Source organism: Mobula birostris, chromosome 1 (genome assembly GCF_030028105.1).
Source record: "Mobula birostris isolate sMobBir1 chromosome 1, sMobBir1.hap1, whole genome shotgun sequence".
Lineage (NCBI taxonomy): Eukaryota > Metazoa > Chordata > Chondrichthyes > Myliobatiformes > Myliobatidae > Mobula > Mobula birostris.
In genome coordinates, this window is record NC_092370.1 from 61750006 (window position 1) to 61776456 (window position 26451).

The 26451-nt window shown below is 40.1% G+C and overlaps 1 protein-coding gene across 5 annotated transcripts in view; it reads left to right on the top strand.

Annotated features, from left to right (window-relative positions):
- Positions 1 to 26451, top strand: part of smchd1 (structural maintenance of chromosomes flexible hinge domain containing 1) — a 169004-nt gene that overhangs the window by 117012 nt on the left and 25541 nt on the right. For all 5 annotated transcript variants that reach the window (XM_072255886.1, XM_072255895.1, XM_072255904.1 and 2 more), the window contains 8 exons: positions 5767 to 5870; positions 7264 to 7325; positions 9096 to 9180; positions 9502 to 9633; positions 12716 to 12868; positions 15954 to 16086; positions 18968 to 19087; positions 24627 to 24712. In XM_072255886.1, coding sequence (XP_072111987.1) covers positions 5767 to 5870; positions 7264 to 7325; positions 9096 to 9180; positions 9502 to 9633; positions 12716 to 12868; positions 15954 to 16086; positions 18968 to 19087; positions 24627 to 24712 — 875 coding nt within the window. The remainder of the gene's footprint in view (positions 1 to 5766; positions 5871 to 7263; positions 7326 to 9095; positions 9181 to 9501; positions 9634 to 12715; positions 12869 to 15953; positions 16087 to 18967; positions 19088 to 24626; positions 24713 to 26451) is intronic.

Here is a 26451-nt window from a genome sequence, read left to right on the forward strand (position 1 = left end):
CTTCTAATGAGCTTAAATCCATTCTATGAATGTTTTGAACAGCAGGCATTGGAATGTCACCACACATTCTGACAGCCTCCAATGTACTTGAACCCTTTAAAGGCATCAAATCAGTATTCCAGAGAGAGAACCTGCAGAAAGCTTCTGGTCTGGATGATGGCCCAGGTGTGTCCTTAGATCCACTGACAAGGGTGTTTGCAGATATTTTTAACCTGAAGTTTCCACCTGCTTTAAGGTAACCACTGTCACCCTAGTTACGAAGAAAAATAAGATCATGTGTTTTAATGCCTAGTGCCTGGTGGCTCTAACATTCGCCATCATGAAGTGCTTCAGGAGGCTGATCACAGCACATCAATTCCAGCCTCCCAGTGAACCTTGACCCACTGGAATTCAACTATCACGAAAACAGATCCGTGGCAGATCCACCTGCTTGCTCACTCATTTAGAGCATCCAGACAGTATAGGTGCCTACGTTAGACTATTGTTTGTTGACTACAGCTTTGTCTTCAGTACTATAATTCCAAGCAAACTAATTTCCAAACTCTTACCAGGAAAGATGGGGGCCACGATTATACTCAACACTGGTTTTTCACAAGGCTGCACCCTCAGCTCCTTAATTTACTCTTTGCATGCTTATGACTGCATGGCCAGATTCTGTGGTAACTCCATCTACAAGTTTGCAGAAAGTAGCACTGTAGTGGGCCAAATCTCAAAATCACAATGAGTTGGAGTACAAGAAAGAGGGTGAAAGCCTTGTGACGTGGTGTTTATGCACCAGCCTTTCTTTAAGTGTCATCAGAGCAAAAGCATTGGTCATTGAATTCAGGAAGCTCTATGGTGCATATGCTCCTGTTTACATCAACAGTACTGGGGTCAAGAAGGTTGAGAGCTTCTAAAGTTCAAAGCAAATATATGCCGCCATATACAACCCTGAGATTCATTTTCTTGTGGGCATACTCAATGAATCTATGGAATACAACCATAACAAAATCAATGAAAGGCTGTCCAACTGGAGTGTTCAACCAGAGTGCAGAAGACAACAAACTATGCCAATAGTAAATGAAGAATTAATAATATAAATATTGAGAACATGAGATGAAGAGTCACTGAAAGTGAGTCCATTGACTGTAGGAACATTTCAATGATGGGGCAAATGAAGTTGTGAAGTTATCTCCTTTGGTTCAAGAGCTCTGATGGTTGAGGGGTAGTAACTGATCCTGAAACTGATGGTATGAGTCCTGAGGCTCCTGTACCACCTTCCTGATGGCAGCAGTTGAGAACAGAGCATGTCCTGGTTCATGTGAGTCCCTAATAATGGATGCTATTTTTCTGCAACAGCATTTAGTGTAGATGTGGTCAATGGTTAGGAGGGCTTTGCCTGTGAGCACACCTACGTGAAATGTTGTAGTAGAAAAGCCGCATCTTGAATCAAAGATTCTCACCACCCGGGCCATACTCTTTTCTTGCTGCTGCCATCAGATAGAAGGTATAATAGCCTTAGGACTCGCACCACCATCTTCAAGAACAGTTACTACCCTTCAATTATCAACCTCTTAAAAGGGGATAATAATAATCAACTGCCCATCTATTGAGATATTCCCACAACCAATGAACTTACTTTAAGGTCTCTGTCTTGTTATTTCATGTTCTCATTATTTATTGCAATTTATGTATATTTGTATTTGCACAGTTGGTTGTCTTTTACACTCTACTTGATCTTTCATTGAATCTTGTTATAGTTACTATTCTACAGATTTGCTGAGTATGCCTGCAGGAAAAAGAACCTCAGGGTTGTAGGTGGTGACATATATGTACTCTGATAATAAAATTTACTTTTGAATTTTCAACTTTTGAGATGGACTGGCCATATCCACCACTATTCGCAGGATTTTCTGTCTAAGGACACTGGTGTTTCTATACCAGGCTATGATGCGTACAGTTAATATACTCTTCACTATGCATCAATAGAAGATCCTAGGAGTGAATGTCTAGCACAATCATATAGACATCACAGGCACCCTTGTGTCCTCTGGAAACTTAAGGAAATTTGGCATGGCCTTTTGACCTTTTCACCATTTTTAAACAATGTACCATAGAAAGCATCCTAACTAGATGCATCATGGCTTAGTATGGCAACTGCTCTGCTGGCGACTGCTAGAGACTGCAAAGAATTGTGGGTATAGTTGAGCACATCACTGAAGACTCAGTGGCCCTCCATAGACTCCACGAATCTTGCCATCTAAGTAAAGTAGCTAACATAATCAAAGGCTCCACCCACCCTGGATGTTCAACCTTTTCCCCACCTTCGTATTAGAATATAGTTTTACTGACCCAGGATGCTTCTGTTTTGAGCCATAGTGAAGCTATCACATTTTGGAGGGATCTTTGGCACAAAAATGTTGCCAATTTTGTAGTAATACTCCCTTGCACTTATATTCCAGCCTCAGTGTAATAAAGATGTACGTACCATTGGTAAACTAGTTATTTACTCAACATGCATGCAAGCTATAAGCATGAGAAGATGTCATTTGTATGCAAGGGCACTTGCTACATTGATTTCCTGGATAATGAAAGAATATTGACCCAATGCTATTTGTAATAAGATGGCCAATGCTATATTAAAGTACTCAATGCATTAACTAGCATCTTTGGAGAGATAGAAGCAAAGTTAGTTAATCCTTTATCAGATCAGGTGTTATTTTCACCAATCTTGATGAAATATTATTGACCTGAAATGTTAACTATTTTCTCTGCTGTTTTGTTTCATGTTTCTAGCATCTATGATATTTTGATATAGTGTCTGGTATTTAAAAGAATAGGAGGTGATGCCAGACTGGTTAAATTACCAGATCAGGAAGCCAAAAAACTGAACTAACAATCCATAGTTGCAAGTTCAGACTGCTCTTAAATGTAAATTCTGTTCATAATTTTGAAAAATTTTATTTAACATTGACTATAAAACATTGACCTAGGGGGCCGGCGTCGGGCACAATGACGGACTCTCCACTTCTCCCTCCCAGTGTGTTCAGTTCATCTACATTAGCCACACCACTGTCTTCTAGGAGCGTGTTGACCGTAGTCTTGGGAGGGCGCCCAGGGTTCATCCTCCCATGCTTGGGCTCCCATATGATGACTAGGCTGGCAGGTAGCTCGAGGTGGCGTAGACAGTGCCCCGCTAGTTGCAGTCTTCTCGCCTCGATTTTAGTGGTGAGCATCAGTAGGTCATTATAGAGCTCGACGTTCGTCATGTGCTGTTGTCAACTCACGTCAAGAGCCATCCGGAGCATTTGTGTATAGCAACCATCTAGAAACTTTTGCATAGTCTTGGTGAGTGTCCACGTCTCACATCCATACGTGAGAATGGACTCTATGACTGCTATGAAAATCCTCTTTTTAAGCCCTCTGGTCAGGTTCGACTTTCAGATTTCCTTCATGTCGTTCATAGCCCTCCATGCCAGCGCCTTCTGTATCTTTATGTCCTTCTCCAAACTCATCATTCTTGACCCGAGGTACTTGTAGTCAAAGACTTTCTTAATGGTATCATTCTTTACTGTCTTGAGAGTACCTTTGTCGCAGTTAAACACCATGTACTCTGTCTTTTTAGCGTTTAGGCGAAGTCCAACTTTATTGCACTCAATTTTCACTTTTGTCAGTAGCTGCTGTGCTTCCTCCATCTGGTCAGAGAGCAGGACTATGTCATCTGCAAAATCAAGATCTGTGACCCTTTTGGTTCGTCCTGGTTTTATGGTAAAACCAAGCTTCTCATGATCTTTGGTAGCTACTCAAATAGCCTCGAAGCTACTCATTTTACCATAATTGCTACATTGAAAGTGATAACATCAGAAAATGCAGATGTAAATATTTAATAAATAAAACAGGAAATGCTAGAAACACTCAGCAGGTCAGGCAGCATCTCTAGAAAGCAGTGATGAATGTGATCTGAACCAGCTTATTGTGTTTTTAGAAGGCTGTCTAATCTGTGGTGTGTTTCCAGTATTTTCTCATTTCAGGGAAATGCTGAGATGCGCAGATCATCCAGCATCAAACTAGACAAATTAGGACACTACAAAGACAGTTTCACCTCTGTCAGCTTGCAGTTCGCCTCAAGCAACAGGAGGCTGATATTTAACGTGGTCCAACAATAGCCTATTGTTGCAGAATTCTTGCAGAACCATACTTTAGCTGTCATCAAAAATGAATATCACCCTAATCTAACCTTGCTCAGAAATTGTATCCTGCTTGTCACCCTGGGCAATCAGACATCCAGGATGAATGGCAAGACTTAACTTGCTGCTTTTCTGCACTCTGAGTAGCATCTGGGCTTGGGCTGTGTAGTGTGGGTGCCTGTACCTATGAAATGAGCCAGGTAGATTTTGTAGAAGGGAAAATTGGGGGCAGAGCTCATCAAAGCCTTCCGATTTTCAAATTTTAAATCTTTCTGATGTCCTAACTCATAAAATTGGAGTTAATATGTAAACATTTTTAAAATTTTTATTAAAAAAACAAGCATTTAAAATTTTAATGTAAAATAATTTAAAACCAATCCTCTGCCTCCACACTTTCAACCTAGAATCTCTGTTACACTCAGTACTGCATAAGGTCCTGGGCCTGACCTGACCATCTACAAGGCATGTCAAAAGCATGATAGCATATTCTCCACTTGCCTTGATGAGTGCAGCTTAAGTAATACTCGAGCCGTATACCACAGTAATGTTGGGGAATCCTAATAGCCCTCCTTGTGAAGTATAGTGATAAATAAGTCCCAACACAGTGTGTTCCTCTAAATCAGGAAACTGAATTAAAATAGCTAAATCCTGTTGAATAAATCGTTCCTTGAACACTTTTCACAGTTGCTTCCATCTGTGTTTTTATGTCAGCTATTTTCTCTGCCATCATCAAACTTAAACATGTTACTTTATCACCTAGATTATTTATGAATAGCACAGATATTTTTTGTTCCATTGCGTATATTGAGACTTGTCAAATACAATCAGCTTTTGTACCAGGTTACTTTGTCATTTTCCTAAGCAGGCCAATAACATATTTACTAACCCATTACTTCAACTTAATCTAAAGATAACTCTTTATGGACTGTCCTCTGGAAGTTCATCTAAGTAACAGTGTTAGGCACACACCTGTTCATGACTGGTCGCACATTCATTAGAGACAGTATTTAATTGAGGCATATAAAATTTGAAGGCCTTGATATATGGTGAGGACCTACTCACAGAATTGTTAATATAGAGGGAGCAAAGAAAGATAATTGTGAGACTGATTGCGAAGGAGATGAGGCTCCTGAATACAATTGAAGCTTAAACCTTGCGCTCAGAGGAGATGATAGAGGCACAAACCATTTTCATATGTTTGCAATGGAAAAGTTTTTCTTCAAATTAAAAATTTGTTGTCTTGCTGGGCATAGAATGTCAATAAAATGAAGTAATTTCTTTAATATGAACTTGGGGCAGAGATAACAATTTAAACCTACAGTTTTAATTATGAATCATGAACAGTTTCATTTGAAAATGAAAGCATAGTATTTTGTATTGATGAAACTGGATTAGTTAAACAAAATAAAGGAGCACTTTTAAAATAAATACAATGAGTTCTACTGTAACCAGGCAAATGGTAATTGAGAAACATTTGCTTAAAAATTCTTGTATATCATCACTTTGCTTTAATTACAGCTAGAACTGCTGTAAATTAATTTGAATATATGAAGAAAATTGCATGGTAATGAGCCTTTTAATATTTTTGTGTAATTGTTAGATTTTGTGGTTAGTGTCATTTCTGAAGATGGTACTACAATGAGGAATATTAAGCCAGCAGATATTACAATGAGAATCTGGAAGGGACAGCGACCAACATCAAATGTAAGTTTTTTAAAAAGTCATTTATTATTAAACAGCATAATTTTTGGCCTGTCATCTATCTCCTGGGATAATAGAGCCATTGAAAGAGTCAGTCATAGAGTCATAGAATCATAGAACACTTCTCATAATCATTGCATCACAAACTTCATTTCTCAGCTTTTTTCATTGATAATATTACTCTGTAGCCTAAGAATACCCTCTACTCCAGTGGTCCCCACCTCCGGGCTGCGAAGCATGCAGGGGTGCAGTGGTAGCCAGGATGCACCCAGCACATCTTTAAGATGTCGGCCCAGGTGGCACCTAATTAATTAGCTTGTTTATTTCGGCTTTTTTCTTAAAGATGTGCTGGGTACACTCCCGGCTACCACTGCACCACTGCATGCTTTGCGGCCCAGAGGTTGGGGACCACTGCTCTACTCTGTCAACATTTCCACCAATCTTAATTTCATCTGAAGACTAACTCATCGTGCCACCCATATCCAGCTCCAAATCATAAACAGCAAGGGTCCAGTTACAGATCCCTGTGGAACGCCACTAGTCACAGAATCCAATCACATTAAAGTGCATAATTAAAAAGCAATGTAAAGTACAATTATGGACATCTAGAAACACAATAAATAATTGAGTAACTTTAAAGTATAATAATTTCAAACTTCATCTGGAGCAGGATGTTGGCAATAATTAGAGTCATAGAGCCATACAGCACAAGTTAGATCCTTTGGGATGAATGGCCTAATTCTGTTCCTGTGGCTTAAAATCTTACAGCAGGGAAACAGGTCCTTTGGCCCATTCCACACCACTGATAGCAACCACCCACACCCCCCCCCCACACCCACTCTCATCTTCCACTCTGAGGAGAGGTTTAAAGCTTGCAATGTTGTTGTCATTTAGTTTAAAGTGAACTATTTGTATAAGCTTTTACATTCAGGAGGAATAGACAGAGGAAACAATTATACTACCAAAAAAGATGCATCACTCTTATCTCAAGCAAAAGAAACAGAGGGCATTCTAACATGCGTCTAAAATTTCCACTGTTATCCAAAACCAAATGCATGATCTTTGAAAGTGAAAATAGTATGGTAGTATGGTTAAATGGGAGTGTACAAATTAAGAAGAGTTTCCAGGTCTTTGTGGTATTTCTTTAAAGAAAGAACTGTATGTTAACTGCTACTTTGGAAAGATGAATGAATTTAAAATGAATCATCTTTCACCATCATCAACAGTTTTTATGAATTCTGTTCAAATTATGTGAATGTCCTTTTGTGAAATGGAAAGTTTAATAAGGGTCTTGTTTCTCAAGTTGAATCTATATGTATTGTAAATATTGTTGATATGTTCATCATAATGCACTCTTTATTCAAACGTTTAATGATCTTTGCACTTTCATCTTTAGCCCACCATTCTAAACTGCAACAAAGCACGAGAGGGTGACAAAGAGGGGTGCTTTTATTTCAGGTATGGTATTCACAATGTATATTTAAGTCAATTTCATGGGATTTTTTTCAAATTGACCATTTGTATTTAGCAATAATTTTCTGGAAAATCACCTCATTTTCTTTGGTGTTTGTCAGATTTATTAATATGTAGAACAAAAGCTTAAACGTTTCTAAAATTCAGTTGTAACTTGTTGGAAATGTGTTAACATGCTGTAGCATGTGTTACCAAGCTTTTAGTTTACCTAATTAAGTATATGTTATTGCAGTTCATTTTATTTATCCACCATATCATCTCATAATTTTGTACTATTGTCACTTTAATATTTTCACCAAGCGAAGTTCAATGATGTGCAGAGAAGTAGGCAAATGCAGCATTAGCCACGCCTAAAATTAAGAAGCCTGTGCAGGACAACATATATTCTACTCAGCAGGGGTAGCTTATTGCATTCTGTTAAGCAACTCTGCAGCCATCGAAAGCCCTCTGATAGTTGTGCCTGTACTCTGTGGAATTCAGGTTGATGAATAAGGGAGTGGGAGTTAGAGGGGTGTGATCGCATTGAAACTGCTGTAAAGGTGTTTCCATGAGTAGAAGAGTTTAGGATCTGAGCGCACAGTATCAAAATGAAGAGACATCCCTTTAAAACTGAGGTGAGGATTTTTTCAGTCAGAAGGTTTTGAAAGAATTCAGTGCTATAGAACGCTGTGAAGACCTAGTCGTTGACCGTATTTAAGACAAAGGTAGATTTGTGTTGTTGGAGGGATGAAGAGTTACGGGAAGAAAACGACAAAATGAGGTTGGGAAAAGAAATCAGCAATGATTAAATGGGCCAAAAGACCTAATTTGGCTCCTATATCATATGATTTTTTAACTCTTGTCATGTATGCCATCAGTCCAAGACGTCTCCACAGCACATCCCAAATCTATGATTAAAGTAACACCCACAGTATGCTGAAGAAACTCAGCAGGTTGGGCGGCATCTTTGGAGAGTAATAAATAGTCGATGTTTCGAGCTGAGATCATTGGCACTGGAAAAGAAGGGGGAAGATGGCAGAATAAGGTTGGGGGAGGTAAGGCATACAGACTGTCAGGTGATGGATAAAACCAAGTGAGGGGGATGTTGGGGGAGGGGGATGAAGTGAGAAGCTACATAGAAGAGCCAAAGGGCTGAAGAAGGAATAGGTGAGGAGAGTGAACCATGAGGTAAAAGGGAAGGAGGAGGGCACCAGAGGTAGGTGATGAGCAGGTGAAAGAAGAGAAGGGGTAAGAAGGGAGCCAGAATGGGGAATGGAATAAGAGAGAAGAGGGAAGAAACTACAATGTTCATGTTGTCAGGAGGCTATCCAGATGGAATATGGGGTGTTGCTCTTTCAACATGAGTATGCCCTCATTGTGGCAATAGACGAGGCCATGGATCGATGTGTGAGAAGAGGAGTAAACCCATCTTTTGTGGTGGACAGAGCGAAGGAGACTTAACCCTGCAAACAGGACGTGCTACATCTACCCTATACCTTCTTCCTCACCACCATTCATGGCCCCAAACAGTTCTCCTTGGTGAGATGACATTTCACCTCTGATTCTGTTGGGATTGTCAACTGTATCTGGTGTTCCAGTGTGAACTCCTCTACACCCATTGTAGATTGGAGACTGCTTTGTGAAGCACCCTTGTATGTCCTCCACTTCCAGAGGGAAAACTGAAGATTAAAAAGATAATAAAAATATTTTTTTTCTGGTTTTCTTAATGTGTTCCAAAAATATTCGCCACTTTACAAGCTTATTTTATGATTTCAGGGATAAAGTCCTTCCAGAGCGGATAGGAGTTCATTCCATTCAATTTGCTTATTCACAGGACAAAAATATGCTCTATGGTGAGCAGGTATGTTGCTGTTGGTGCTGAAACCTTTTTAAAGATTTTGTAACTATTATTAAACTACTTCTTTGTCAACTTTTGTGCTAGTGCCTTAATTTTATTATCTCCACCATCCAACTCCTCCAAAACTTTTTATAAGAAGAGTTCCTTTATCATCAATTTCCACACCACTCAATGATTTACTCGCCCCTTTTACATTGCTTAACTACCTTTAGGGAATTACTAGTTCATTTGTTATTACCTTGTCAATATGTTGATTTACTGCATTGGTGCTTAGTGTGCATTTACTCTGTATGTCCCTTTCTTTTTCTGTTATTTTCATTCTAGATTACTTTGAATGTGGTACCTGGTGAACCTATGAAATTAATGCCAGAAGAGCCGCCAGCAACTCCTACTGTCTCAAATGTCCGTAATGTTGCCCATCGCACATTGGTTAAAAATATGTGCTTGAAGATCATGGTAACAAGATTTTTGTTATAATGTTGAATGTAATTGTTAATTTGTAATTATCTTTTCATTTAAATATAATGCTCAAGAAAACTAGCATAATTTCATAATATTGCTCAGTTTCTATGATGTTTGTCAGTAAATTATTTGTGGAGCATGTCATCATTGAGCCTAATTCTTTCAATCCTTAGGTGAGTTTTCCTGTGAGCTTTACTTCATCAGTCAGGAAGATAGGTTTTTATTACATTCTGTGTGGGTAACTCTGATTGTAGTTGGTGAATCTGGCTATTAAAACATGAATTATTTTTGCTTGTGTTTTGTTTATCCACACCAATGTAGTTAGCAGAGGAGTGTGTTGAGGCACGTCGTGATCAACCATGAAAAGATTGTAGAATTATTGTGAAACAAAGTAAATCATTCATAGCAGAGTGTACATCATGACTAGTTGTGATTGCTTTCAATGCCCTAGTAGAGTTAGATGTTTTATTCAGATGAGGGACGACAGGAATTTGCAATTCAATAGTGTTCAGGGATATCGAACAGCTAAGGCAAGTTGCTGAAGAAGTAATGGGATGTTTCAGTAAATATTCTGGAAGAGAAAAGGACATGAGGGTACTATTCACTGCATCAACTGGCTGTAACTCAGAATTAATTTGAGATACTTGCAAGAATGTAATTTGTTAACAAGTGAGAAACAAGATTTATGGGAGGTTGAGAATAGAAAAGGGAAAAGAAAAGCACATGAGAACAAAAAATCTTTTATAGATACGCAAGCAATAAACAGGTAATAAGCAGACCTAGTGCCAATTGGGACCAAAATGAAAGTGCTTATTGAGGCAATGGACATGGCTGAGATACCAAATGAGTTTTTTTTGGTCTTGACCTGCAGTAGCATCTACCTTGGTAACAATTTTAGTTGGCCAGCAGTTGCTACACTTAAAATGGATATATTCCATCGATCCAGCAAGTTATTAGAGAAAGCAGAGGTAAAAATTGTGCAAGTGTACGATGATCTTCCAAATATCTTTATATAGGGAAGGTACCTAATTATTGAAGAATTGTGACCTTTGTCCAAGAAGGCATAGATGGATAAATCCAGCAACCACAGGGTAGTCGGTTTATCCCTGATGATAGGGATGCCTAGTATTACAAGGATCTACCCCTTAGTATTAATGATCAGAGAGGTGTGTAGAGAATCTGTAAATACCAACAAGTACCTTTATTGTCTCAACAAAAGAACACATGAATTTTACATAGAAACATAGAACAGTACAGCACAGTACAGGCCCTTCGGCCCACAATGTTATGCTGACCCTCAAACCCTGCCTCACATATAAGCCCCCAATTAAATTCCTCCATATACCTGTCTAGTAGTCTCTTAAACTTCACTAGTGTATCTGCTTCCACCACTGACTCAGGCAGTGCATTCCATGCACCAACCACTCTCTGAGTAAAAAAACCTTCCTCTAATAACCCCCTTGAACTTCCCACCCCTTACCTTAAAGCCATGTCCTCTTGTATTGAGCAGTGGTGCCCTGGGGAAGAGGTGCTGGCTATCCACTCTATCTATTCCTCTTATTATCTTGTACACCTCTATCATGTCTCCTCTCATCCTCCTTCTCTCCAAAGAGTAAAGCCCTAGCTCCCTTAATGTCTGATCATAATGCATACTCTCTTAAACCAGGCAGCATCCTGGTAAATCTCCTCTGTACCCTTTCCAATGCTTCCACATCCTTCCTACTGTGAGGTGACCAGAACTGGACACAGTACTCCAAGTGTGGCCTAACCAGAGTTTTATAGAGCTGCATCATTACATCGCAACTCTTAAACTCTATCCCTCGACTTATGAAAGCTAACACCCCATAAGCTTTCTTAACTACCCTATTTTCACAACAGAATACCTGTGTGCACACCCAATTTTTCCTGACCCTCCATGAACAGTCAAGAAAGATAATACCAGTAAAAGGAGTCTATGCTGGCTATATGTTCCTCGTGCTCCCACTCCAATCTCCATGTGTCCGTGCGGTACTTTACGTCCACGATCATTGGTCTCTGGTGTTGGAGAGTTATCAATATTTTGAATTTGAAACTCTTAGTGTTCCTCATCAGGTCAAATGATACTTCTCCATCCTGTTGGCTCATGGTCACCTGGCCAATCTGGATCATCTTATTGGATCTGGTCCAGGGCTACAAACAGGATTTTCTATGGTCTCTGCCCTTAGCCCCATACGTTTGTTCTTTTTGACTCTGGCTGGTTCAAAGCAGTCAAACAAGGCCACTCAGACTCAGGACCAAAATAACTTCTGCAAACCTGCCATAGTACACAACACATAGCTTATCTGAGAATGATAGCATTTGCTCCTTGTGATGCCATTCAGTTGCTCTGATTAGATTATCCTAGAACAAGTATCAGTTCTCAAACAGCTCACAAGATAGAGGTTACAGAACAGCTTCACAAAATGGAAGCCTCTATCTACTAACATGGCAAGAACAAAGAAAATTGATTTGTCTGCTTCCACTGTCCTTGATTCATTCAAATTCATTGATTTGTAGACTATACTTCTTTCTGACCAGCACTAGGATGATAATCACAGATATATTAAAAATCACTCAGCCCGGTGAGGATTTGTTAGTAAATGGTAGTGTGAATGATTAAAGGCAGATCACTATTAACCTACCTGATGACTTGAGTTTGTTGATGAAGTTAACAACAACATTGAGGGAATTGAAATTGATTTATTGGAATGAAAAACTTGAATAAGATTACTTTTAAAGTTGAGTCATTGCTTAACTGGAGACCAAGGCAGATAAAAAAATGCAATAAAGATATGAACTGCAAAATTTTGGATGACTGTATTTATGGGGAATAGAATTAGGGAGACCAACTACACCCTGGAAATTTGATCTCCCTTTTATCTAAGCTGTTAGTATGATTTTTTTTTACTTGTTTATTTTATGGACAACCTTGCAAGGATCTGAGTAATTCTTTCTGGTTCAGTTCAAACTTCTTAGTTTGCTGTCATGAATAGGCACGTACACCAGATATACTTGTATTAAAGTAATATACACTTGGTGACCTGTTCTTCTCAAACAGGATGAATACAACAATGCAGCTGGAGGGGATATTTGTGGCATGTTGGTGGTCACAATTAGAAGTACAACTGAAGACGATAATGAGATTCCTCAGTTTCAGGGAAAATTCAACTTTCTGGAGTATGAACTCAACCATGGATCATCTGTTATTTCTGTAAGTAAATCCAATTTAACTCATAGAAGTTATTGGTATTGCTTCCTCCTGTTAAATAAAATCTGAAATTTTGTTTCTCGTTGTCAATTTCTACAGTTCTCTATATGTAGTCCATCTCCAACTGATTTATCATCTCAGAAGATTAGTTACCAACCTACTACAGGCCCGTAGACTGTTTTCATTTGACTGAGCCGCCGCCTGCCCTGCTTATGAAGACTCTTATTTTCATTCTCCCATTTTCTCTGGTTTTTTCGTATTTCTTGACAACATAGGAAATGGTTGTAAGGCCCTTTGAGTTTGACTGGCTCTAGAATACTCCCATCAAACTCCTTCACCGTTTTATTTCCTTTAACCCACCCTTTCTCAGATATATTAATTCTCCTGCGTCTCCTACCACAGCAGTAATTAATCCACCAGCATATCTCTGATATGCAGGAGGAAACTGAAGGACTAGGAAAAAACTCATTTAATCATGGAGCAAATTCGTAAACTCTTGAGCGAATAAACAAAACCTTTTAAAGTGGAGAATTGTGAGATTCATACCTTCAGTAAGATAAATCAAAAGGCAGACTTTTAGCTAGACGGAGAGGGGTTGCAAATGTGTGGATTGCAGTGGAATCTTGGTGTTCTTGTGCATGAATCACAAAGGGTTAGGAAGAAAATGGCTTATGTTATTAGCCTTTATTGGAAAGGGATTGGAGTTTAGAAATGGGCAAGTATTGTTATAATTATACATCATATTGGCAAGGTCACACATAGAGTACAGTTTGGGTTCTTTGGTTCTTACTGTATTTTTTTTTAATGTAGAATGTAGAAGCATAATCTTGTAACATGAGATTCTTAAGGAACCATGACTAGATAGGCAACTAGAAAAGGGACCGAGGCAGACCAATCATAATCACACTGAGTGGAAGGACGGGGTTGAGGTGTGAGCTGGCGTATGCTGCTGCTTGCATATTTTGTGTATGATAAAAATTCTGTGTACTCTTTATATATAGTTGAATTATTTTATCTGTGTTCCATTTTTGGAGCATAGGAGGTTGAGGGATAACCTTAGAAGAGAATATAAAGTAAGAGGGGCATAGATGGGTGGATAGTCACAGTCTTTTTCCCAAGGATGGAGAAGTATGAAACTAGAATAGGCCCAGAAATAGGCCCTTTGATCTAATTAGTCTGTGCTGAACTATTATTCTACCTAGTCCCATTGACCTGTACAGCCCTCCACACCCTCTCATCTATTTACCTATCCAAATTTCTCTTAAATTTTGAAATCAAACCTGCACCTGCCACTTCCAGTGGCAACTCATTCCACGTTTCACTACCCCCTGAGTGAAGACGCTTGCTGTCATGTTCCTCCTAAACATTTCGCCCTTCACCCATAACCTAGGACCTCTGGTTCTAGTCTCATCCAACCTCATGGAGAACAGCTGTTTGTATTTACCCTATCTATAACCCTTAATTTTGTATACCTCTATCAAATCCCCCCCCCCCCCTCATTCTCCTACACTAGAATAAAGTCCTAACCTATTCAAACTTCCCCTATATCTCAGGTCTCAAGTCCCAGCACCATCCTTGTAATTTGTTTCTGCACTCTTTCAGTCTTATTGACATTTTTTCTGTAGGCAGGAAACCGGAATTGTACACAATACTTGAAATTAGGCCCCAACAATGCCTTATAAACAACTTTAACATAACATCCCAACTCCTGTACTCAGTACTTCGATTTATATACCAATGTACGGAAATCTCTCTTTACAACCCTATCTACCTGTGATGCCACTTTCAAGAAATTATGGATCTGTAGTCCCAGATCCCTCTGTTCTACTGTACTCCTCAGTGCCCTACCTCTCATGTTATAAATCCTACCCTGTTTGTCCTCCTAAAGCGCAACACCTCACACTTATCTGCATTACATTCCATCTGCGATTATTCCAACTGCTGCAAATCCTGTTGCAAGCTTTGACACCCTTCCTTGCTTTCAACTATGCCCCCAATCTTGGTATCATCCACAGATTTGTTCATTCATGTTTACCACATAATCATCCAGATTGTTGATATAGATAACAAAAAGTCCCAGCACTGATCCCTGCGGCACCTCTAGTCACAGGCCTCCTGGAGAGGCAACCATCCATTATCACTCTCTGGCTTCTCCCACAAAGGCAATATCTAATCCAGTTTACTACCTTATCCTGAATGGCAAGCATTGTAAGCTTCTAAACCAAGCTTCTCAAAAGCCTTGCAAAAGTCCATGTAAACAATATCCATTGCCTTCCCTTCATCAACTTTTCTGGTAACTTCCTCGAAAAACTCTTTAAGGTTGTTTACCATGCACAAAGCCATCCTTGCCTATCCAAATACTCATATATCAAGTTCTTTGGAATGCTTTCTAATAACTTACTACTGATGCCAGGTTCACCGGCCTATAATTTCCTGGCTCAGAGCTTTTTTTTATACAATGAACGGAACAACATTAGCTGTTGGCACCTCACTTGCAGAATGTGCTGCTTGAGGGAAGTAATAGAGGCAGACAGAATTCCAACATTCAAAAGGCATTTGGATTGATATATGGATATAAAAGGTTTAATGGAATGTTGGACAAACTTGAACTAGCTCGTCGGTAACAAGGTTGAGCCAAAGAGGCTGTTTCTGAGCTCTGTGATTCAATATAGATGTGATGGTAAAGCAGAGGTTGCACGTTGGGTTATGCTGCGTATATTTTTTCACTAATGTGTATCTGCATTTTATTATGCCAGTTTCCAAAGTTTTGTAAATAAGCCAAATTTTTGTTTGAAACTTCAGAAAAGGGACAAATAGATCTGTAAAGCAGTCAACTTGAAAGTGAGTCAGAAAGAGCCACATGAAATGTTTTTTTTTCATAAATCCAACATCAGTTTTGAGTTTGATCAGTCTAGTTTTGCACAAAAATTGAACAGCCTTTTTATAATTGAAATGAATCTCAACCTGGGTTAAATCAAGTTCATTTTAATTTTGTCCTACTAAGAAATTGTTGGCCAAATCTTGTATTATAATTTTGTTAACATAAGTTATTCGCCACTCTTTGAAACTTACACTTTTGTTGTTACAGAATGTGATGCTAGCAGAAAATAGTCCTGGCAGGGATAGCACTGAATACTTGCTGGTCTTTGAACTAACCGTTAAAAAAATGAACATGAAGAATCCTTTACCTCCTTACATATTACCTTTTATGTTTTACAATGGTAAGCAGCTCAATGGTCTACCTATTATAATTTGTGTTTAAGAGTACTTGCAAAATTGTGAATTAGAGTAAATATGCAGAGGAAGGAATTTGCTTTCAGTTTATTTTGAAAATAGTGTATATATCATAGAAGGTTAAGTGTCCCAGAGCCCTATTACCTGACCATATTTGAAGATGACTCAGGAATTTAATTAAATAACAAATTATACCATGCATAAATTTTAGCCATGGATTGACTTCCACTCAAGATGACACAAACTGCTATGTCGTCGAGGTTGTGATTTAAACTTGGTTGGTTTCAGCTTCGTTTTGGGGCCAGAGTAGGTGTTGGAAACAGGTTAAGGTTTAGGAACTGTGATGAGGGGAGTTAAAGTGAGGAACAGTTAATGCAGAGTCGGCAGGAGCTGGAGTCCATGTCGGAGCACTCCTCAGTAGAAGGCCATTGATCCCTGTAGACAAATGTTGCATTGGCAGGCACTGAGGCATAGCCCAGTGATCCTCGTGGTCAATGATGGAAGTTGGTGGGGCCCGTGGAAAGGGCTGGTGCCCCCCACCCACCACCACCGCCTAGGTCGGCGAATCAAGAGATCAGACTTCCATAAGACATCGAAGCAGGATTAGGCCATTCAGACCATCAAGTCTGCTGTGCCATTCCATGGTGGTTGATCCCAGATCCCAGACCTTCCTTGCCATAACCTTCAATGCCCTGACCAATCAGGAAACTATCAATTTTCATTTTAAATATACCCACAGTCTTGGCCCCCACAGCTGTCTGGGGCAGAGCATGCCACATATTCACTACTCTCTGGCTTTAAAAAAAACTCATCCTTACCTCTGTTCTAAAGGGTCGCCCCTCAATTTTGAGACTAAGCCCTCTAGTTTTGGACGACCCACAACAGGAAACTTAATGTTGGTGAGTCCTGGGGTCAGGGGTCAGTGGAAGTCTGGAATTTGAGATCCAGAATTCATAGTGATTGGAAAGTACTAGAGTCGAAACCAAAGGTTGAGGTCTGAAGGTCAAAGACCTAAGTCGGCAAAGCCCAATAGTCGATTCCCTGGGTCGGTGTGTTCAGAAGTCAGATGCCCAAAGTTTGTGACTGCAAGTCCATGCCCAGTGTCTGCAAGTCTGAGAGTCTGGGGCCAAGGACTTGGGCGGCCTGTCCTGGGGTTGGAGGCCTGTATGTGTGGGTGGGTGGGTGGGAAGGAAGGAGAAAAGAGCCTTGTTGTTGTTGTTTGTGTTGTTCTGAACATTCTGGGTATGCTGTGTTGGCACCAGAATGTGTGGTGACACTTAACGATCTGCTCCCAGCACATCCTTAAGTTGTGTTGGCTGTTAACACAAATGACACCTTTCACTGTATGTTTCAATGTACATGTGATGAATCTGAATGGCAGAGTTCAAGGTTGTCTGCACTAAACCAGCATAAAGGAAGTGATACATTTGAGATGAGGATGCCCACATTATGACGTGTGTGCGTGGGGGAGGGGGTGAAATTTGGCCTTCCCTCCATGAACCTCTGTGCCACTGCAGAGAATGAAGCAAATTTATCAGAAATAGCATTATTGGTGATGAGGGAGCCAAATTATCCAGGAAGATGATGAGCATTGCATTGAGGAGAGGGAGACTAGGCACTTAATTAAGTGGGGAGAGGGATGAAGTGTGTCAAGCAGATGATTTATTAGAAAGAGGGAGTATGAGGCAGTAAGTACAGTGAAGAAAAAGTTGAACAGTAGGTTCGGTGTGGTTTGCTTTGCTGGGTGAGGCTAGGATTCGAAAGGATGGAGGGGGAAGAGCAGGTGGTCTGATGGGATGGAGAGGATGTTGTGCATAGCATGGTAGCTACAAAATTGAAGATGTGCCAGATCACCATCGTAGACTCTTTGCAACTGTCTTCAACATATGTAATTTTTAATATATAATTTTCTAATCCCTAACTAGGCTAAATAAACAGGTTGTATACATATATTGCCATGTATGAGGGTTTGGCTAACTAATAAAAAGTAAATGGCAGGATACTTGGTAGTGTGGAGGAGCAGAGGGATCTGGGGGAACATGTCCACAGATCCCTGAAAGTTGCCTCACAGGTGGATAGGGTAGTTAAGAAAGCTTATGGGGTGTTAGCTTTTGTAAGTCGAGGGATAGAGTTTAAGAGTCGCGATGTAATGATGCAGCTCTATAAAACTCTAGTTAGGCCACACTTGGAGTAGTGTGTCCAGTTCTGGTCACCTCACTATAGGAAGGATGTGGAAGCATTGGAAAGGGTACAGAGGAGATTTACCAGGATGCTGCCTGGTTTAGAGAGTATGCATTATGATCAGAGATTAAGGGAGCTAGGGCTTTACTCTTTGGAGAGGAGGAGGATGAGAGGAGACATGATAGAGGTGTACAAGATAATAAGAGGAATAGATAGAGTGGATAGCCAGCGCCTCTTCCCCAGGACACCACTGCTCAATACAAGAGGACATGGCTTTAAGGTAAGGGGTGGGAAGTTCAAGGGGGATATTAGAGGAAGGTTTTTTACTCAGAGAGTGGTTGGTGTGTGGAATGCACTGCCTGAGTCAGTGGTGGAGGCAGATACGCTCGTGAAGTTTAAGGGACTACTAGACAGGTATATGGAGGAATCTAAGGCGGGGGCTTATATGGGAGGCAGGGTTTGAGGGTTGGCACAACATTGTGGGCCAAAGGGCCTGTACTGTGCTGCACTATTCTATGTTCTATGTAGAATCAGAATAAATAATTGTATTGTTTAAGTTTTGCACTACCTGCATTCAATGTAGTTTACAGAAGCAATACTTTAAAATGGTTGTTGCAGAATTGAGAAATCTTTTTGCTCAAAAGTGAATATAGTAATGGCTGATGAGGATGATCCTTTTGTTCACAGATTTTAAGAAACAGCAGCAGATGACATCCTTAACCAAGGAGAAGGACCAACTCACCCAATCCATTGTTGCATACCGAAGTTTGTTTGATACCACAAACCAATTAATTAGTGAAATGAAATGTAAGTCACATTAAGAGTACTTGCATTTTTGTGAATTACGAAAAACATTTGTGGAGGAAGGAATTTGCTTTCTTTATTATTTGGAAAATATGTATCACAAAGTTAATTTGTACTTAGGAGTTCAATAGTAACTTGAGGGCTCTTTCAAACAACACTGATGGAAAAACCAAAAATGCTTGTTTTTAATATATTAACTGATTATAGTACTGCAAAGGTTTCAGAGGTACATTTAATGTCAGAGAAATGTATACAATATTCATCCTGAAATGATTTTTCTTCGCAACCATCCACGAAAATAGAGAAATGCCCCAGAGAATGAACGACAGTTAAATGTTAGAACCCAAAAGTCCCCCCAGCTTCCCTTCCCCCTACGCGTAAGCACCAGCAAGCAACAATTCTCCCTTCCCCCCCCACCAGCAAAAAAGAGCATTGGCACCCGCCACCGAGCACTCAAGCGTGAGCAAAGCAACAATAAAGACACAGACTTGCAGTACTCCAAAGACTGCATTGTTCACCTGGCATTTGACATACAACAGGCTCTCTCTCCCCCTCTCCCTCTCCCTCTCCCCCTCCCCCTCCCCCATAAGGGAGAGAGGGACGTCTCCACTTTACAGCAAGAGGGGAGACATAACAAACAACTCGCTGGTTTAAAAGTCCGTTACATCGCTTTTCTCGGGCTCTGTGCCCAAAGATCTCGAGTCTCTGGGCACACAGCTGCAGATCTTCCGATTCCCCCAACAACACACGAATCTCCTGCCGTTTCACCAATCTTTGATCCGCCCATCTCCAGAGCCCTGAGATCCTAGGCCTCCCAAAGGCGAGCCGAACTCTTAGGCCGAACAACGGCCAGTTATGAAACCCCAACAGCGGGTCCCATTCCCGCAAAGAACCATCGTCAGCATGTAACTCCAGGTCTTCAGAAGAACCCTGAAAGGGAAAAATAGAGATATTAAAGATGGAAATAGAACTGTTTCTGAAGATGCAAGCAAAGGAGTTGCTGTTTAGCGAAGTATATTTTGGTTTCTTTTTGCCTCTATTTGAACTGTTTGAAACTTTTTATTTCCAAGAACCACAATCCAGAAAAATCCCCAAAATGACGATGTAATCTGAAAGCAAAAATAGAACAAGTATTTGAAATCTGAGGTTAAAAACAAAGTGCTAGAAATATTCAGCAGGCTAAGCTGCAACTGTTGAGAGATAAATGTTTAATATTTTCGATCAATTATCTTTCATGAAGAGTTGGAAATGTTAAAAAAAAAAACATGAATGCTTAATATTGCAGAGAAGAGAAAAGGTGGAGGATAAAAGAGAATGTGATAGAATGAAAATCACAGGATATAGAATGACACGTGTTGTTAGTGCCAGTTGGGAGAGGAATGATGAAAGCTTAGTTACTGCTGATCTGTCAGGAGAAGCTTCAAGTGAAGAGAGATGAATGACGACAGTTTTTTAAAAAAATGCACAATACTAGATAACAATTGCTGAAAATCTGATACATCTGGAAAGGTGAGTATATTTGAGGAAACTGAAAAACTGAGTCAATATTACAGTATGATTACTTTAACTAGAGCTGGCCATTTCTGATGCAGCTGGATAGACGTGGCTACCTGGTAACCTAATGTATTGTGTTCTGTACTCATTTGTGGTTCCCTTGACATTGGGTAAACCAAATGCAGTTTGCTAACCAGTTTGTAGATAGCCTTTGTTCAGAACACCAACATGACCCAGTGCTTCCAGATGCCTATCATGTTAATTCTCTATTCCACTCACATAGTTCTGTCATTGTTACAAAACAACTTAAGCAAATTTAAAGAGTAGTTTTTTAGCCAGGAAACTGGATTCATCAGTTTCAGTCTGTTAGCCATTCCAAATTTCCAGAATTGATCGAATGTCATCAGTCTGTAGTTTGAGTCAGTTTTTCTCTCTACAGATACTGCTGGATCTACTTAAATACAAACCCCATTTCCAGAAAAGTTGGGATATTTTCCAAAATGCAATAAAAACAAAAAACTGTGATTTGTTAATTCACGTGAACCTTTATTTAACTGACAAAAGTACAAAGAAAAGATTTTTAATAGATTTACTGACCAACTTAATTGTATTTTGCAAACATACACAAATTTAGAATTTGATAGCTGCAACACACTCAACAAAAGTTGGGACAGAGGCATGTTTACTATTGTGTTACATCACCTTTCCTTTTAATAACACTTTTTAATCGTTTTGGAACTGAGGATACTAATTGTAGTACATTTGCAATTGGAAATTTTGTCCATTCTTGCTTGATATAAGACTTCAGCTGCTCAACAGTCCGTGGTCTCCGTTGTCTGATTCTCCTCTTCATGATGCGCCATACGTTTTCAATAGGAGATAGATCTGGACTGGCAGCAGGCCAGTCAAGCACACGCACTCTGTGTCTACAAAGACATGCTGTTGTAGCCCGTGCAGAATGTGGTCTGGCATTGTCCTGCTGAAATATGCATGAACGTCCCGGGAAGAGACGTCGCCTTGATGGCAACATATGTCTCTCTCAAATCCTAATATACCCCTCAGAGTCAATGGTACCTTCACATACATGCAACTCACCCATGCCGTGGGCACTGATGCACCCCCATACCATCACAGATGCTGGCTTTTGCACCTTCCGCTGATAACAATCTGGATGGTCATTTTCATCTTTGGCATGGGGAACTCGACGCCCATTTTTTCTGAAAACTAGCTGAAATGTGGACTCATCTGACCACAGCACACAATTCCACAGTCTTTCGGTCCATCTGAGATGAGCTCAGGCCAAGAGAACTCGCCGGCGTTTCTGCATAGAGTTGATGTATGGCTTCCTCCTTGCGTAATACAGTTTCAAGTTGCATTTCTGGATGCAGCAACAGACTGTGTTGAGTGACAATGGTTTTCCGAAGTACTCCCGAGCCCAGGTGGCTATAATTGTCACAGTAGCATGACGGTTTCTTAGGCAGTGCCGCCTGAGGACTCGAAGATCACACGCATTCAACAGTGGTTTCTGACCTTGCCCTTTACACACTGAGATATCTCTGAATTCTCTGAATCTTTTCACAATATTATGTACTGTAGATGTTGAAAGACCTAAATTCTCTACAATCTTGTGTTGAGAAATGTTCCTTTTGAACTGACTAACAATCCTCTCACGAATTTTGGCACAAAGGGGTGAGCCACGACCCATCCTTGCTTGCAAAGACTGAGCTTTTGATGGACGCTACTTTTATACCCAGTCATGATACCTCACCTGCTACCAATTAGCCTGCTTAATGTGGAGTCTTCCAAACCGGTGTTGCTTGAATATTCTGTGCACTTTTCAATATTATTTTAACTCTGTCCCAACTTTTGTTGAGTGTGTTGCAGCCATCAAATTCTAAATTTGTGTATATTTACAAAATACAATTAAGTTGGTCAGTAAAACTACTGAAAATCTTTTCTTTGTACTTTTGTCAGTTAAATAAAGGTTCACGTGAATTAACATATCACAGGTTTTTGTTTTTGTTGCATTTTGGAAAATATCCCAACTTTTCTGGAAATGGGGTTTGTACATGAAACACTGAGTGTCATTAATACCAGAAAATAGAAACATAGCTGTACATTAAGCCCTACATACCTGTTTTGCCGTTTAAAATTGCCTTGGCTAAGCATCTATCTGAATACCATAATCTCTGTCTGTGTATCTGTTGATCTCTCCTGTGTCTAGAGCAGGGGTTCCCAACCTTTTTTATGCCATGGACCCCAACAATTAACCGAGACTCTAGAGGCTTATCCATCTTAAAAATATTCAGTTACATAAGTATTTGTACAGTGGTGCTAGAAGGTTTGTGAGCCCTCTAGAATTTTCTCTATTTTTGCATAAATATGACTTAAAATGTAATCAGATCTTCACTTAAGTCCTAAAACGAGATAACAAAGACCCAATTAAATAAATAACACAAAAAGTTCAACTTCATTTATTTATTGAGAAAAATTATCCAATATTACATGTATCAGTTGGACAAAGTATGTGAACCTTTGCTTTCCATAACTGGTGTGACTCCCTTGTATAGCAATAACTGCAACCAAACGTTTCTGGTAACTGTTGATCAGTCCCAGTCCTGCACATCAGCTTGGAGGAATTTTAGGCCATTCCTCCTTACAAAATTGCTTCAACTCTAGGATGTTGGTGGGCTTCTTTGCATGAACTACTTGCTGCAGGTCATTTCACAATATTTCTAAAGAATTAAAGTCAGGGCTTTGTCTTGGCCATTCCAAAACACAAATTTTCTTCTTTTTAAACCATTCTATTGTTGATTTACTCTTGTCTTTCGGATCACTGTCTTGTTGCATAATCCAAATTCTAATAAGTTTCAGGTGACGGACTGCTGCCCTGATATTCTGCTATAAAATTATTTGATAAAATTTTGAATTCATTTTTTCACTCAACGATTGCAAACTGTCCAGGCCCTGAGACAGTAAAGCAGCCGAAAACCATAATGCTCCTTCCACCATGCTTCACAGTTGGGTGAGGTTTTGGTTTTGGGGTGCAGTGCCCTTTTTCCTCCAAACATAGTGATGTGCATTGCCTCATCTGTCCACAGAACATTGTCCTAGAGGCGTTGTAGAGCATCCAAGCTTTTGCAAATTTGAAGCATGCAGCAATGTTTCTTTTTATGTTTCCTCCATAGTGTCCTTCCATGAACAACATTATTATTCAGAGATTTTCTTATAATGGACACATGAACAGGGAGTTAGCAAGTTCTAGAGACTTCTGCAGGTCTTTTGCAGGCAATTTCTCGTACTGTGGACTGATGAACATTTGGGTCTTTAGAAATGCTTTTGTAGCCTTTTCCAGCATCATGTATCTCTACAGGTCCTCTAAGGTCCTCTGTAAGTTGTTTTGATCGAGGTATGGTGCACATAAACAGATCTTTCTTGAGAAGAGCAGGCTCTGTTAGTAACCTGACTTTGTGTGTCTTTATTAAAGGGCAGGGCACTTCTACAACCCACACCTCCAATCTCATCTCATTGATTGAAGCACCTGACTCCAAATAGCTTTTGTAGAAAGCATTACGTTAGAGACTGACATATTTTTTCCAATAAGTACATGTAATTTTGGATCATTTTTCTCAGTAAATAAATGAACAAGTATAATATGTGTTTATTTAATTAGGTTCTTTTTAATCTAGTTTTAGAACTTATGAGAAGATCTGAAAATATTTTAGGTGATATTTATGCAGAAATAGTGAACATTATACAGGGTTCACAAACTTTCTAGCACCACTGTAAGTTTCAGATAGGTTCCTCATTCTTCTAAATTCTAGTGAATATAAACCTAGGCAGCTTAATCTTTCTCTGGACAGTAGCCCTGTCATCCCAGAAAGCAAACAATTGAGCCATGACTGTATTTCCTTTATGGCAACCATATCCTCGCTGGGTAAAGAAACCACTGAGTGATTGACAGACCCTGAAAACTAACGAAAAATTAGGAAGATAATGATTGAATACAGAGCAACTGATTAAGTTCTAAAACTGATGTCTTATTAAGGTCAGGCACAAGAAGCTACAGCAAAAGAATCTCATTTGAAAAATGAACTTCGAAAACAGAAGATCAATCCTGCAGAAATAAGTACTGTAAGTTTATGTATGTATTTTTAAGTGATGTATGAAGTATTTCTAGTGTAAAAGTCAGCATGATATGAGAATAACTTCTGTAAATAACAGTGCAAGTACTGAGACAGAAAGTTGCTTCAGATCTGGGATTGTCAGAGGCTGCAGGCAAAATTCCAAACTGTGAAGTACCTTAATCAAACTTTCCTTTTCCCCTTTTTAGTTCACAGGGAATCTAATCTTCAATTTATATTGTAATCAAAACACACAAAATGCTAGAGGAACTCAGCAGGCCAGGCAGCATCTATGGAAAAGAGTATAGTCGAAGTTTGAGGCTGAGTCCCTTCTTCAGGACTGGAGAAAAAAGATGAAAAGCTAGTAGGTGATAGGTGAAACCGTGAGAGGGGGAGAGGTGAAGTAAGGAGCTGGGAAGTTGATTGGTGAAAGAGATAAAGGGCTAGAGAAGGGGGAATTCTGATAGGATAGGACAGAAGGCCATGGAAGAAAGGGAAGGTGGAGGAGCAACAGAGAATGTGGTGGGCAGTTGAGAGAGGGAAATGAGAATGGAGAATGGTGAAAACATGGAAGGGGGGCAATTCCAGAAGTTTGAGAAATTGATGTTCCTGCCATCAGATTGATGGCTACCCAGACGGAATATAAGGTGCTGCTCCTCCAACCTTGGTGTGGCCTCATCACAGCATTAGAGGAGACCGTGGACTGACATGTCGGAATGGGAAGTGGAATTAAAATGGGTGGCCGCCGGGGGATCCTGCTTTTTCTAATGGATGGCGAAGCAGTCTCACCGATATACAGGAAGCCGCAGCAGATGACCCCAACAGATTCACAGATGAACTGTCACCTCACCTGGAAGCACCTCTTCAAAAGTCTAATCTATAATGTCATCAGCCTCTCGAATGGTCTTGCGTATATCCTCCTTGACCCAGTCATTCAGGAGCTGAATTTGGGTGCACTTCCCACCGATGCACCCATTAGGGAAGCTGTCAGGTATCCAGAATTCCTACATCTGACAGGATGAGCATTCCATTCTGACTATTCTGCACTAAAAGAAAAGCTTCTTAACTGCGCCTCTGCGTGTTCTCGCCAAAGTGGGAAGTAGACAAAGCCTTCCCACTCTATCATTGTCACACTCTGAAAATGACTGCTCGCCGTGACCCTACCCTCCTTTTATTTGCTGCTGAGTTTAGGCCTCTGGCGCCAATGCCAACCTAACCTGCACAGGCGAAAGAGATTGTCCTTACCTGAATCTGCACCTTTTCACTCTCTCCCGTTCTCTTCTGAGCTTCAGTAGGGCTCTGATACCGACACGTAGCCAGCCTGAGTGGCCGAAAAAAGCAGTGACTTTGGCTGTAGAATGATTGTTGGCACCAGGCGAGGTGGTTTGAGTATCTCAGAAACTGCTGATCTCCTGGGATTTTCACGCACAGTCTCTAGAGTTTACAGAGAATGGTGCAAAAAATACGAACATCTAGTGAGTGGCAGTTCTGTGGGAAAATGCCTTGTTAATGAGAGAGGTCAGAGGAGAATGGTTCAGAGAAGGTGACAGTAACTCAGAATACCACGTATTACAACAGTGGTTTGCAGAAGAGCATCTCTGATCACACAACAGATCGAACCTTGAAGTGGATGGGCTACAGCAGCAGAAACCACAGCGGGCTCCACATCTGTGTCTCAAAGTGGCTATTAGGTGTCTATTAACTGACACACAACTGTAGTTCAAACGCTAACATAATTATTTTATTAAT